This window comes from Cottoperca gobio, chromosome 10 (assembly GCF_900634415.1).
Source record: "Cottoperca gobio chromosome 10, fCotGob3.1, whole genome shotgun sequence".
In the NCBI taxonomy this organism is placed as follows: domain Eukaryota; kingdom Metazoa; phylum Chordata; class Actinopteri; order Perciformes; family Bovichtidae; genus Cottoperca; species Cottoperca gobio.
In genome coordinates, this window is record NC_041364.1 from 12,563,227 (window position 1) to 12,579,345 (window position 16,119).

At 43.2% G+C, this 16,119-nt stretch overlaps 1 protein-coding gene across 2 annotated transcripts in view; it reads left to right on the forward strand.

Moving 5' to 3' along the window:
* The window catches only part of diaph1 (diaphanous related formin 1), an 86,811-nt gene that overhangs the window by 25,349 nt on the left and 45,343 nt on the right, over positions 1–16,119 (forward strand). For both annotated transcript variants that reach the window (XM_029441323.1, XM_029441324.1), the window contains 6 exons: positions 270–385; positions 3,154–3,218; positions 4,824–5,003; positions 6,981–7,538; positions 9,792–9,906; positions 10,071–10,079. In XM_029441323.1, the coding sequence (XP_029297183.1) occupies positions 270–385; positions 3,154–3,218; positions 4,824–5,003; positions 6,981–7,538; positions 9,792–9,906; positions 10,071–10,079 (1,043 nt within the window). The remainder of the gene's footprint in view (positions 1–269; positions 386–3,153; positions 3,219–4,823; positions 5,004–6,980; positions 7,539–9,791; positions 9,907–10,070; positions 10,080–16,119) is intronic.

Below are 16,119 nucleotides of genomic sequence, written 5' to 3' on the forward strand. Positions count from 1 at the left end.
TCTTTTTCAGTCCCATAATTCTTATTAATGCAGGCTACACTGGTATTGTAAGAACATACAATTGCTATAATTGTCATTGTGCACACAACATGCAAAGTGTGTTGTAGAGAGTGACACATTCTCTCTTTTCCCCAGCACCACATATTAACTGTCCTCCATTGTTACCTCTCATCTTATCTTCCCCTTGTCTCTCTCTCTTTCTCTCCACGTCTTTCTCTCGGTCTTCTGATCCATCTCTCTGTGAATCTGTCACTCCCTCCTTCCCGCAGGCCTCAGTACTACAAGTTGATAGACGAGTGCATCGCTCAGATTGTGCTTCACAGGAATGGAGCGGACCCGGACTTCAAGTGCCGTAACCTCAGCCTCAACATTGAAGGCTTGATAGGTGAGTTTCATAGACCGGAACACGCACACTCAGTCTTTCTTTTTATCTCTTCAAGTGTTCGCAAGACTTTATTGCTCATCACCCAACAACCTTACAATTCAGAGCCATATTCATGAAATTTCACAGACCTTATTCAAATCAACCCAAAATTCACATGGACCGTTGTGGCACAGTGCTGCGTGGGTTGAAACTTTCAACCTTATTTCACTTTTGTCCAGCCACTCTCCAACTACGGACACATTACCGTGTTGCTGTCAATATTATTATCCCTGCCCTATGTTATTTAACCTTGGTCATAATACAATAATACAGTGTATAATACAATTTGTACCCATGGTTGACAATTGTGTAGTGGCCCAGAAACGCCACAAGGTGGAGCCAGAGAAGGAGTGTATTATTGTGTGCTGAATTGTGCCGCAGGTTTTACAGTCAAAGGTCAGTGGTATACAATTAACTTAATCAAGAGGATTAAAGCTTTATCTCAAACTAAGCAATCCCAGAGTCTGATTTCACAATATAGAAGGTGAGATTTCTTTGTTCTCCTCCATATTTGATCCCTGACACACACAGTGATAGATTGCTTCGATTGTAACTCTCAGGCACTGGTCAGCAGTGCCCAGCTACACGTGTGAATGTACCTATGTTTAAAGGATAGGTTTACAATTTAAAAGTATTGGTGTGGTCCTTCCTCGTTTTCATACCAGCCAATAAAAGACCCATTCCTAATGTGCTTCCAATGGGAGTGACAAGAAACTAAATCTACAGTTCTCTTGCAAAAATACATCCCAAAGTTTATCTGAAGCTAAAATGAGGCTTCAGCAGTTTGAGTTAATCAAATCAAGTTGAGTATCTTCCAAAGTTACTGCCTTTCCAGTACAAAGTTCCCTCTTTGTGTAACTATGCCTCTGCTGCAGCTCAGCAAGAAAACAGCGTCGGGGGGAAAGAGAAAAAAGGGAATTCTTAAAAAGACTTTGGAGGATGCTCACTTGATTTGATTAACACAGACTGCTGAAACCTCATATTGGCTTCTGATAAAGTTTCGAATACATTTCTACACACTGAACGAGTAGACCTCGTAGACCCCCCCCCACACACACACACACACATAGGGGTATGTGACTATAGTATTAATTTGAAAAATTGTGAGCCTATCCTCTAAGTGCCTGTGAGCAAGACACAGTGCCGACCAGCTACAGGGGTAATGTGACACAGCCCTTTCCAGGAGCATCAAGAAAGCATTATGATGGCCACTGATCCATGTCATTAACTTTCTCTCTCTATTGTAGACACACATGAAATGCTGAATTTTGGTGAAATGTGGTGCATACTGGTATAAGTGCATGTAGAAATTGTGGACTCGAGTGACGGCACTAAATGCTGACTAGGAAACACCTGCTGAATATAACAAACTAAACCAGAGCATAATGGAATTGCAGGCCATGTCTCAAGAGTTCAATACTCCTTTATGGCAGGTCTCCGTTGCTCACCGCAGGAGGCTCTAATTGCACTGCTTCTAAATGCGTCCTGACATACACACAAACTGGCTGGCCTCCTTTAAGGCTGCCAGAGTTATTATCGGTGGAAAGCAGCCCAATTCTGCCCTGCATGCATTATTTAGTGTTTTTCTTTGAACTCTGAAATTCAGCACAGTTTCCCCCCTACATTCTGTCTCCCTTAGTGCTCTCTATTCCAAGTTTGTCCCATTTAGCCTCGCCACCATGACAGAAGTAACAGCCCCTACCCCCCCCCACCCCACCCCCCACCCCTTCTTCCATTACACATCCAATAACCATGTAAACTCGTACACAAATGCACGCTCTGAAATTGTATGTGGGTTGGCATATTATTGTGAAGTTCTTTCATCTGGCAAAATCTTCTCTTTCACAAAATAGATTTCCCATTTTGCTGTGCCTTGCCTACTAGCTTATCTACATATAAGGACACTTGCATAGCTTCAACTCCTTTTTCCACTCGCCATATTTTCATCGCAACTGAAGACTCAAACTTGAGCTCTTCACAATCTGTATAATTCGCGTTCTATAAGTTTATGCTATTTCTTCTTTTTTTCTTTTCTTTTTTTGCTTTTCACAGCTCTTCCATCTCTGCCATCTATCTGTTTGATCCCTCTCCTGGGCATCATGATTAGCTGTCTTTGATCCAGTGACTTTGTGGCATTCATCTTCATGCTAATTAGTTCTTTTACTGCACCTGCTCGGTAAGCCCTTGGGCACTGAACCACCTGTAGGCCCTGCAATTATTCTGTAAAAGTACCCTGTTGGTCAGCTGGTGTCCTCCTCACCTTGTCATCTCCCGAGCAGAACCTCTGATTCTAGACTGTTATAAGATATTTATTTTTTGAATATAAAAACTGGATATAAGATGGTGTGAGATGTATTTCGCATAGAGGGGAATGAGTGTGCTCCCACCTCTCTCACACAGGCACACAGTCAGACAAAGGTGTATGTATTGGAGGCTTAAAAGGTAATGAAGTGTAGAAGCAGCGTGCAACAGATGGCATCCTGTTGTAATGAGATGCCTCCACAATCTTCTCACGAATCTTGACTTTGAGCAGTGTGATAAAGGGAAAGCTTGCTCTGTGTGTATGCCTCTGTTTGTGAATGTATACACACACAGCATGTGCCAGACTGAAGGGTGCGATGTCTTCACATCCAGACGGTGTGCAGATGCATTGTCTGAAACCCTTATTTTATCCACCACCTTTTTTTTTTTCTCTCTTTCTTTCTTCTGTCCTCTCCGTTTGTCCACAGACAACATGGTGGACCAGACCAAGGTGGAAACCAGTCAGGCCAAGGCAACTGAGCTGGAGAAAAAGGTGAAATACAATACAAATTCATTCACACCGAAAATCAAGACATACACACAGACGTATTTACATGTCATCCCGGAAGATCACAAGTTATTACAATCCAAAGAAAAACATACTTTCTAAAAGCTCACACGTCCCCCTCACACACATACACACATTGGGATCGTAATGAAATTCTATGCGACTACGGTTTGTCTGACATGGGATGAGAAAAAGGGAGGGACAGAGGGTGACTAAGAGAATGAGCCTACACGTGTCTGACAGATAAATACTTACAGGGTAGCAAAAAACACACGCATTCACACAAGGGGGTAAATGCCTTGATTGCGGTGTGCTGCTGCCCTGATGTTCCTGTCCCAGTGACAGGATAATTGCAAAGAGGGAGCTGTAACCAGCCTTCATTCAGGCAAGGCATAAAGACACACACTCACATGGGATCATATCCATTTAACCACGCACATCTACACAAGCACACATTACATGAACACACTTGGATTCATTTTCGTTGACCACACGCACGCACGCACGCACGCACGCACACACACACACACACACACACTATAGTGCTAGTGGTAATTGCAGGCAGACTCTTTGGCAGGAATTAGGGATGAGGCTGTCAGGACGCTGACAGCAAGAGTAACGGATCTGCTGTCGGCAAATTAAACAGCCATGTGTGTTCATGTAGTCATCTGTTTAAATACTCTTATCCTGTTTGTCAAGTGTCCTAGAAGAAAAATCCTTGACAATGTATGAAAGTGAGAACATTAAAATTGGGAATAAAATATTTCTTTTTTTATGGATGTGTAGGCTTTAAAATGAAAGTGAGAATGGAGCTTATCAAATGCACTAAAGCATCCTAACTCAATAATTGACACTAATTTGCAGTTTGAATTATACAATGAAACTGAAAGCACTAGACGTCAAGAAGTGGCTTCTACAGGTCATTGAGAGACGAAAACTGTTGCAGCCTTAAGCGGGAAGCTAAAAGCTTGTTTATTTCATTTAGATTTTTTACTGCTCTTCAGTCATCCTCTAACTTAAATTATTAATAAAAATGATCTCGCTTTTAAAGACTTGTCTGTCAACCATACCCATTCTTTGTTCATTTTACACAGCCTTTATTTTATACCAAGAATGCTTTAGAATATTTAAAGATATTACTATTAATGACATTAATATCCAGTATTATTTCTTTAATGGTATTTTTAGGGTTACTCAAAAATAAACGTACGTTGTTGTTGTTTTCTCTCATAGTATCGGTATGATATTACTGTATGCATGGTACGTTTTATTTGCCTACTCAGCCTATCCAGGGGGTTTGTTTGTCACTGGCGGTACTGCATAAGACAAAGTTGCACACGATTAGCTTGAATATTCCTTACACAAACATATCAGGAACACCATTTTCACAACACTGGCGCAGTATCTGTGCAGTCCTGGTGCCAATGGGACCTTTTACTCGTGCCTGAGTGAAGACTGAGAAGATATTATTGACTGTCCTCAAGACAATGCTTCTTGAAGTTGACCACGACACAAAAAAGTCTATCTAGCTCTTTTAAGGATATTGCAACTAAGTCTGTCCCTCTCTATGACCCTTCGCGTGTGCATTAGCTGGATGCAGAGTTGACGGCACGCCACGAGTTGCAGGTGGAGCTGAAGAAACTGGAGGGTGACTATGAGCAGAAGCTGCAGGACTTGAGCCAAGAGAAAGAACAGCTGGCCACTTCTAAGCTGGACCGAGAAAAGGAGAACCAGGGACTACAACAACAGCTAAGCACTCTGCAACAGCAGGTACACGCAAACACATACACCCACCCACCTGTGTATGTGGGGCTCAATGTCTTTTCTTAAATGTAATAACTCCAAATCTAAACAGAAGCTGTTTGTATTGGTGCGTTTGAGTGCACAGGTATTAAGTCAATAAGCTAATCGTGGCAACGTCTCTCAATACATTGTTGATGTGTGAATTAATCTTACAGTAAACGCCTGAACCCAGTACGACACTTCCTGAAATCATTGGGACAGGTTGACCAGCTCAAACAGACTCCATGCAATATTTCCATCATTGTTTGATGCCGTTGTCAATATAAAAGAAGCAGAACATTTGGACAGAATCAATACAGATTGAGTCAGATCATTGAATCAGTCTGCTTTGATGTAACCACACACCCACACAAAAAGGAAACTTCTCCTAAAGCTGCAAGAAGTAAAATATTTTGAGGCTTAGATGAACACAATATTGCAGAAGTCGAAGCAGCAAAAAGTTGTCCAACATCTATGCACACCCACACAAACACAGAAGCCCCCTGGCCTTAAATGATTTAGCCAACTGCCAGCATGGCATGAAAATAGGAAAAAACTAAAAGGATATCGTGAGAATAAGCCAAATCCTTTAGAGATTAAGAAACTCAATAAAAACGTGGAAAGTGGGGGAATGGGAGTATAAAGAGTGACTAAAGAAAGAAGAAGAAAGGGAAACGATGGAGATGGCACAAACCAAATTTTTTAAGGCCAAGATACACACTGTGTCTGTGTCTGTGTGTGTGTGTGTGTGTGTGTGTGTGTGTGTGTGTGTGTGTGTGTCTGCACACATCCAGTAGGGAGGCAAAGATGAGGATTGTTTAGCTGTCAGTGTCCTGCTGCCACACCAGCTGGACTCTGCCTCACAGTGACACCAGAACTCACAAACACACCAAGTGACCCAGAACAGTCTGCCTCTGTGCATGTGTGCTTATAACCACGTGAAGATGTTCCTATGTGTGCGTTTCTGTGCGCGTCTGTCAGTGAGAGAACTACACAGCTTCCATAATGAGCTTCATCCAAAGTGGCTGATGCCAGCAGAGTCATCGTCTCGCCACGCAAAAGCCCAAACACGCATATGCACACACAGTTGTCCAATGCATCAACAGCATCACCAGCCAGGCATCAGACAAGCTTCTCATACTAAGATGGCTCACTGTCTCTGTGTTTGAGGCACTGCCCATCGAAGATTTCTTCACATGTAGAGATCTCTCACTGTCCCTCCGTGTGATGCCGTGCCCAACTCTTCATCTGCTGCCTCACTAAGAAATCTTGCCTCGTAGGCCCTTTATGTCTGTTACTGTCTTCTTTTCAAAGTCTGAGGAAACGACACAAACAATTTGCCGCGCCGCACACAGACACTCTGTCACATGCATACTGTTCACACACATAAACTTCTCTATACTTGTATTTTTTTAATCGCATTTTCTATTTCCATTCAAAGCCCGGTCCTCTCGCATAGGCCAATATTAGCTGGCTGACTTTAATGACTTGGACAATTTTCTCAAGAATTGTGCCTCACTGATGTAAATACTGAGATTAGTAATTCAGTGTTGAGATAAAAAAATGATTTCACCCTTCTCTTAAAAACTTTTTCCTTTGAATTCCTCTGTGGACTAATTTCCCCCCTTTTATGTTTTACTCTCTGCGTCTTGTCCTCCGTTCTCTTCCCATCTCTCCCAAAACTCAAGCCTGCCCAGTCTTTAATCCCTTTCTGTGTCGCTTTCCCCTCTTTTGTTCTGCTTTGTTCCCCTCTCAAATCTAATCACTCTGTTGGCATGGCTATTCATTAGAAATAGTGGAAATTGCCAAAGCTGTACAAAATGTATGACAATTCAAGGAATAAACAATATATAGTCAAGTCGTGCTAATATGATAAACTACTGTGTATGGTGTTAAAGTATACTGAAGTATATCCAGCCGTATTCTAATCAATATTTCTGATGCTGTATCCTTACCTCCCCGCAGATTGAAAATCTGTCTAAAGATCTGGAAGAGGCCAAGACCAAAGTTGTCACAGTTACTGTTCCTGTGCCAACAGCCGGTCTGCACCCTCCACCTCCTGCCCCGCCGCTTCCTGGCCAAAACTCAGGTATGCCCCCTCCACCTCCACCCCCACCCCTACCAGGCCAGGCGGGCATACCTCCTCCCCCACCCCCTCCTCCTTTGCCGGGTCATGCCGGTTTTCCTCCTCCTCCTCCTCCGCCTCCTCTGCCAGGCATGCCAGGACCTCCACCACCCCCGCCCCTCCCTGGCATGCCAGGACCTCCACCACCCCCGCCCCTCCCTGGCATGCCAGGACCGCCACCCCCTCCACCCTTACCTGGGATGGGACCTCCACCACCACCACCACCGCCTGGGTTTCCTGGTATGCCTCCTCCACCGCCGGGCCCAGGCATGCCTCCACCTCCACCATTTGGCATGGGGACCTGGGTTGCCGCGGCACCACCCTCACTGCCTTATGGGCTCGAGCCTAAGAAGGAGTATAAGCCTGAGGTCCAGCTGAAGAGAGCCAACTGGAGCAAGGTCAGTCCCTACATAGACACTTCGATATAATATCACATTTCAAAGAGTGATTGTAAAATGTTCAGTTATTTATCTGGGGAAGAAAAAGGATATATAAAATGGTCATTTATTTGACAGATGTACAGTGTGTACATGGGAGAGAGAGGGGTGACATGCAGCAAAGGTCCCAAGGCTGTAACGGTGCCGCTATATGGCACGGTCCGTAACCAATCTTGTCACACACTTTTTAATGGACTTAATGAACTGACTGAGTTTACGGAGTTGGATCTAAGCACAGCAGCGTTAACAGCTCTTGACCTGTTCATCAGGGGAAATACCCGCGCTGACATGCGTGGTTATGGTTACCAAAAGATTGGACCACTAGGCCATCACCACCATTTAGTCTCTGTGCAGTTGTTTGGTGCACCAGTGAAATAGTGTTCATTCATTCATGTCCTTGTTAGTTTTAGTCAACCTTTAGTCTAGATTTAGTTGACTTAAAGTCTGGGCATTTTACTCTTATTTGAATCAAAGAAAACTAATATATAGTTTTAGTCAATGAAAGCTGTTTTTGAGTCATTAGATGTAAAATAAGAAATGAGAGATTTAGTCTCGTCTTGTGTTTGTCGATGATATTGCATATTGATATCGGCAAAGTAAGTGTTTAATGACGTCAGAGCACACCAAGTCTTCCTGCAACAGAAGTCTTTGTTGAATTAGGGCCATGACATCTCCAGATATTTCTTAACTTGCATACACGTTGTTTTTGTTTTACAACAAATAAAAAAAATTGCGTTTGGTTGTTATTGTGATATTAATTATTATATTATATCTTTAATGCTAAAGATCACGGCACTGATGATGGGGCGGTTGTCGGCGAATATAACACACTGTATTTCTGTTCCTAATGAGGAAGGATATTATTGTAATGTAATTTAAACTTTCTATGTATTTTAAGTTTTACAATACAGTTTGAAACAGCTCAGGGTGAGAGAAATGTGAGATGGAAATTCAACAGTGTGACTCTGACCTAGAGTGACTTTCATACATACATGTATCTCATGACTATGTGCTTCATGTTCCTCTCCACCCTCTCATCTGTGATGGTTAAAACATCAAAACGACCCTCTGTCTTTCTTTAGCCTAAAGCTACTGTTTAATGGCTTCTGCAGACTTCATCAGCATTTAGTCTCTCTCGCTCTCTCTCTCTTCTCTCTCGCTCTCTCTCTCTCTCTCTCTCTCTCTCTCTCTCTCTCTCTCTCTCTCTCTCTCTCTCTCTCTCTCTCTCTCTCTCTCTCTCTCTCTCTCTCTCTCTCTCTCTCTCTCTCTCTCTCTCTCTCTCTCTCTCCCCCCCTCCCTCTCTCTCTCCCCCCCTCCCTCTTCCTCTTCCTCTTTCTTCTCTCCCTCTCATGTTTGACGAGGATGTCACAGAAATTGCTTTTTAATAAGCCTCCTTCTTTTAACTGCGCCACTGAAAGATAATTAAATTGCTGCTAGAAAGGACAGCATTCTTTTGTAATTTAAATTAACTTTTTTTTTTCTTTTTCTGGCTTGGTCTCATCCTTTTTGCGTGCTCTCTTGCTTTTCTTTCTTACTCCTCTAGCTCATCCCCATATCACATTTCCTTTCCCTACTCTGTCTTTTTATGTCCAACGCTCCCATCCCTGAGGCTTTGTCCATAATGAAACGACTGATATCTGTACATTTACTACCCCTGCTTTCTTTCTCGCTCGTTCTCTCTTTCACTTTTCCTTTTAATGAGAACACTGAGAAAGTGAAGGAAAAACATACAAGTTAATTGTGAAACCAGAAGAGGGAGAGAGCGAGAGAGCACCCGAGTAAGGGTGAAGAAAGAAAGAGTGGAACCCTCTGTATTTCTTTGCATTTCTGTGTGTGAAGCTCTGAAGCACAATATGCTTTGTGCTGGAGACAGTGTGCGAAGATTAGAGAAAATAACTACCTGTTTCCTCTTCTTTCTTTCCTCATTGTGCCTTCCTTCCTTCACCCTTCTCTACTCCCTCTACTATCATACCCCTGCCTCTTCCTTTTACAGCCCGGCTGTTTCTTTTGTTCTGCAGACTCCTTTATCTGCTCATATCATTGTTTGCCAGGTGCACAGATGACCATTTTGGGAAAATTGAGTCAATTTGATGATATGGCGATCTAACAGATACAATACATCTCTCTCTTTTTCTCATTGTATCTCCCTCTGCCCCCCCCCCCCCCCCCCCCCCTCTCTTTCTCTCTGTACATGCTGGCGTTTCTGTCTTTTAGATCGGATCTGAGGACCTCTCTGAGAAAAGTTTCTGGATCAAGGCAAAAGAGGGGAAATTTGAAAACAATGAGCTTTTTGCCAAACTCACCTTGGCCTTCTCCTCCCAGACAAAGAGTGAGTGTGTGGCTTTGGCTCTTGTGTTTATTTGTATTTTTTATTGACTACTGCTGTTATCATGTTGTGTTGCACAGTAATGAGCAATGTCTCCTCTCCCACATACCTCCCCCTTTCTCCCCGATTCCATGCCTATTTCAATCCTCCTGCTTTGCTTCCATCAGCCACTAAAGGTAAGAATATCACACACACACACACACACACACACACACACACACACACACACACACACACACACACACACACACACACACTTCCATTTAGTTCTTTTTTTCACACATCCTCTCCAGACTTTCTCACCCTTCTCTTCCTCTGCTTGGAGGACACACTGCACATTTACATTATTCAGCAACACTGTGTCAAAACAGCATCTCACAAAAGTTCATGAATAAACCACTCACACCTGTGTTTGTGTGTGGGTTCATCTTCTCTACGTGCCCGTGACTTGTTGTGCAGAGGCAGAGAGCGCCGGGTGAGATGAATTGGGACTTGGAGACAGAGGAAGAGATTGACAAAGAGAGGAGGGTAGAGGGAGGGATAAGGAGAAGGTCACTGATGTCCTTTGACTAGCCACCTGCTGTCCTGGCACAAAGTGCTGACACACCGGAGTACGCTCACACACGCACACCTGTCCACTCCTATCACCTTGTCCCAGTGTCACTGAGCCTTCTGCTCTAACTCCTCCATATTCATATCATAACTGGGACACCAGGAAATCACAGACAGTGTGTGTGGCCGTGTATATAATTCTATCTGACCTTCATATTCAGTATCTGTACGCATACACACACTGACTGTTGCTCAAGTCATATACATAGACAGAAGTGCACATGCTCACGTGGCTCATGCTAGCTGTTGATGTCAGTTAAATGTCAGCATTGGCAGCTGTCCCATCTGCATTCACCTGTATGGCAAGTCCTAACATCTGCCTGTCACTCCGTGATTTGACCCCTCCACCCTCTTGGCCCGAGCACCCATGCCTCCACTTTTTATTGGCTGAGGCAGCCGCCTGTTCTGGTTGATGTCTAGTAACCTTTCCTGTGAGCTGACTATAAAGACACCGTGGCCTTTTCATAGCCCCGTGTGTGTGTGTGTGTGTGTGTGTGTGTGTGTGTGTGTGTGTGTGTGTGTGTGTGTGTGTGTGTGTGTGTGTGTGTGTGTGTGTGTGAGTGAGAGACCAGGACCAGTGTGCTACTTCTGTTGTGACTCTGTTGAAGTTCGGTAGTTAGGAATAACACATTTTTCAAAACGGAATTGGGATTTCATTGAGCTGTTGTGTAAGCATCTTAGGTTTTTGTGAGAGCGCTTGTGTGGTTTAATCCACAGCGTGTCCATGTTGTGCATACATGTCTGTGACTGTGCATGAAGACACACGCCCAATAAGCAACCAGCTCTCGTTATGCATATCGACCCTTCACCCCTTGTCCTTCCTTCTCTTGCTTAAATACAGCGCTCGAGGCATAATACATTCCTCCTGACCTCCCTATCCTTCTCCTAATCCTGTACTTCTGGATGCCCCGCTTCACTATTCCTCATCCTCCTGTTCCTCCTCCCCTTGCGCCTCCCATTCTTAGTTACCCAGTAAACAGACAGATAACACATCGAGCAACTGCTAACCCCTCCTGACCTTTCTTCCTCCTCTCCATCAGCTGCCCAGCAGCACAAATGTGGTTGCGTGCACGCACACACCCACACAGAGAACAGACATGCAGGGGGGTGGTGTGCTCAGGGCAAGGTCAGGGGTGTTGACCTCTGACGCTCGGTGGAAGAGCATAGAGCTGATGGTGGGAGACACGCCCTCTGGCTGCACATGGCTCTCATGGACACAATTCCACACTTGACACGCACACGTGTGTACATGTATTTTGGTCGTATGTAGTTATTTCCATTTCAGTCTGTATATCTCCAGCTATGTATCTGTTCTCTCTTACATTGCAAACAGGTTTAGTAGTAAAGTTCAGGCCGCTGATCCTTCATAGCTCCTGTCTCCCTCAAGCTACTGAGCATGTCATAATTTAACTAAAGAGATCCTGGACAAACTGCAAACATGGTTATTGAAACCTTTTATTGTTTGTATCAGTTGAAGTGATATTACTTGTTTTTATGTTAAATAGGATTGTGCCCTAACGAGAACAGATCGTGTGAAATCCTACTTACAGTAGGAATCCTTCAATAAGCCACTGAAGCTCTTATTAGACATGGACTGGAGGCCTTGGAGCGCTCCTCTCTCCTCTCTCCCCTCTCCTCTCTCCTCTCTCCAGTGAGGCAGCAGATCACCGGTTTAGCCTTCAGAACAATATTAACACAGACATGAGAAGTTGTGAAATTGCATTGTTTAGGCACAATGACCTTTAGTGTTTATAGTGGCCTCTGCTGTCACTGCAGAAAAATTAATTAATTTGCTTTGTGTGTGTTGACATGAAAAGTTACCGCATGGTCTCTGTTCATCTTTATCTATATATATTATAAAAGCATAACCTATGAGTTTATTCTCTATATTAATAATAAATAAATTCTAAATAAAATTATATTGAATATGTCTTCTCATTAAAAATGTAAACGCCCGGGTAATAATGGATTATGATATCATTTTTATGACCAAGAACAAGAAAGTAATGCAGCCCCTGTTTATGTGTAATGAATCTACAATTAGCATCTGCAGCAAATCTATCATAACGTTTTTATAAATAATGTGCTGTTTCTTGGTTGTTGTTTTTAAGTGTAGTAATGCATCTGATAATGGTGTATTTCACCATTGAGCCTACTTGGCTCCATGTTTTCAACTGATTCTTGCTTTAATCCCGTCTCGCCTTCTTTACCTGAAGACTTTTCACCTTTCTCAAAACAACCACTGCACCCAAGGCCACCGTTAGTAGTTCGTTGCTGCTCAACATCTTATTTACCAGTATGGAAATACAACATTGAGCTGTCAACAGGGAAAGGAGAAGTATGCATTATTTAGTCAGTCAATAAATTGAGTTATGTTTTGATTATTGAGCATGCAAACTGTCAAGGGTTTCAGAAAGTGCACCACCTCTAGGAGCTGTTTGGGCTTATTATTGCATATTATTTCAGGCGTGTTACTGTTGTTGATGACAATAATACAGCTTGGTATTCACAAGCATGTATTAGGACATAGCTACACCAATATCTGCAGTGCAGAAGCCATGCTAATATACTGCCATCTTCTTCTGCTATTATGTTTCTCGTTGTTGTGCTTTGTGACTGTAAGTGCTTATAATCAGAGACCTGATATGACTATCTGCAATTGTAAACAGCCAAGTTGTTTTTAGATGAGCGAGTATGTGTGGCTGTGAAGCGGTTAGCGCAGTGTATAAGGTTTCAGCCGACAAGCTTATCCCCACATTCTCCCTTTAAGCTACTGGTTTTCAATCCCTCACTTTGAAGTGTCTGTTTTCTACTTTTCAGTATTTGTTTTCTTCCCACTTTCTTTTAATAATAACGGATGAACAGAATCCAAACACAGGCCGTTCTTATGCGGTTACATTTTTTGAGAAAGTGCAGGACAGTGACAAGTCTAGAATTCATACACCGTTCATCTAATATAGGTATAGATATCATGAACTGTTCTCACTTTTTCAGACTGTGTTTGATAGCAGGTGCCTTTTTGAAGCTGGCACCTGAGATAGCCCAATTAGCAAAAGAATGAGGCGGAGGAGGAGGTGGATGGAAAAAAGAAAGAAGAGTGAGCAGAGGGAAAGCCTGGGCTAAGGGAACGTTGGTGATTAATTTGATTCGGGAGAGAAAAGGGCCAGGAGCATATATGATTATTAATCCTCATAATGTGAGGATCATTTTCGGATCCCAATTCTCCAGCCTTTACAACCTTGCTGTGTTTCTGTGGTCTGTTGTAGTACAGCGACCTCATTTTTCTTTTCTGGTGGAGACCCCCCCCCTCTCACCCCAATGAGTCACTTTGCGATGCCATCCACTGTACTGTATATCGCTGCATAACACACCTACACATGCAACAGCACCTTCCTGCATCACAATAACATCCTATAAAAACATACATACAGACAAGTTTATTGCAGATGAGTGCGTGTTTGTCAGTTCAATGGTGCCTCTATGCTGGACTGGTGTATGTGCTCGGGAGAGTGGGTGGGTAAGCTCAACCACATTTACAAACCGATTATAATAAGCCTTTTGATCTCCCTGTGTTCTGAAGAAATCAATTTCCTTCTCTGTAGGTGTGTGTGTGTGTGTGTGTGTGTGATGCTTAGTTTCCTCTTAGGTCTGTTCCATTCACTTTTCACCTTAATGAGCTACCAATCAGCAAGAAAGTGCTGTGTGTGTGTCTGTGCTCTCTCAGGTTGTAGACCAATCAGTTAAAGGCATGAGATATTTAATATATTGGCAATAAAAGACCAAGAGGCTTGGATAATTATGGTGCAGGGTTGTTGATTAGGTCATTACATATTCTGATAAATGGAGTTCACAACATTTGGAGACTTGTTTTTGTTACAGTACACTGGCTCAAGGTCATTGTCAGCCAAAGGAAAATGTCCCCGCTAATGAAATAACTTAAGCAAACACGTGTCTTCCTTCAAGTTTTTACATTGCAGCAGACTTTTTGCACGGCTGGAACAAAAATGTCAGCTGTGTGATATATCGACACTGTAGATGTAGCCGTTGGTCGTTCATAAGGCACAGTTACATGCATCTAAATGCATCACGTAAGACAAATATGCAGTTTAGTGTCTCTTCTGGTTCTATACCTGGTGGTCGGGCAGACGCTGCTCCTCATTCGACAGGCCTGATAAATCACTTGCAAGTTTTAGTTGAAAATGACCACAGGTGAGAAAGGGGAATACTCCACGTTTTACTTCAATGATCTTGTTTTCTCTCCTCCTCCCTCAATCTCCTCCTCCAGTTTCATAATCCTCTCACAACCCACTTCAAGAAGATGTTTGTTTTCCCACTGTTGGATCCCCTCTAGGTCACAGCCAAGAAACATTTGTGAGTTGTGTGTTTGTGCATATATTTGTGTGCATGAATGTGTATAATTAGGGAGTTTCAGATAACAGTTTATGGGATGTGTAGACTTCAGAGCTGCACTCTCCTGAGACTGTTTTAAATATGTACTAATAAAGCACTTAGATGACTAAATGAGGAACGGGCACACTTTATTAAGCCATAAAAGCGTGCTGAATTAGTATCGGCTTTGAAATGCTTGTGCGTGTGTGATGTCTTTTAAGTTATGTGTGTGTGCGTATGTGTGTGTGTGTGTGTGTATATGTGTATATCTATATCTCTCTGTGTGTATGTTTGTACTTGTGTAGTGCACAGAAGCAGGCCCTGTTAATAAATCATGCAGTGTTCAGGCCGGGGCTGCAGAAAGAGAAGCGGGTTAATGCAGGGGTCACTAATGCTGCAGAAAGAGCTGGGGAAAATGTCAGACTATTCTTTCCTTCTATTCTCTCTTATTCATTCCATTTCTGGATGCAGACATTTCTCCACTTATGTCTGTAATCCCTATTTTCACTTCCCCCCCCCCCCACACACACATTTTTGCCAACAACAAATGACCACATGATTGGATAACGATGTGTCTGTGCACAGAGGTGCCTTTGGGAGACATAAATCGAAACGGCACCTATAGCCCATATGTAGACCAGCTTTTCAATATGCAGGTACAACCTGTAAACGAAAGATTTGATGTTTATAGGTTGTGTTGTGTGTACGTTTATGTGTACCAGTGCTTAAGTTAAAATCCTAACTATACCTCTTAAGCCCTCAACAGTGGCGGTGCATTAGGTTGGCTCTGCTCGCTCTCTAAGCCTCGGTGTGTATTCTCAGTGCGGCAATAGCGAGCGCTCCCTCATTCACCATCTCTTTATGGTTTAGGAACAGCCGCAAAACGCCGCTCATTCATCAGGCCTTATCAGGTTCAAACACATCTGTGTGTGCTCACATTGGCTCTCACTGCCAAATGCAACAGCTCACTCACATGCACAGGCAGGAGCATACACATGTAAGCGCGCTCACATACACACACACACACACACTCGCATATGCTTTTGTCCCACTCATTCTCTTCATTCCATCCCTCACTCCATCCCTCCCTCGTTGTATCTCGCTCCTCTGTTTTACATGCAAATGAGCTAAGTGTACTCATGCCGGAGCATTACCGCTGTGTGTGCCTAATCTCCTTGCTGCCTTTTCTCTTTCCTGGAGATTATCCTGTTTTTA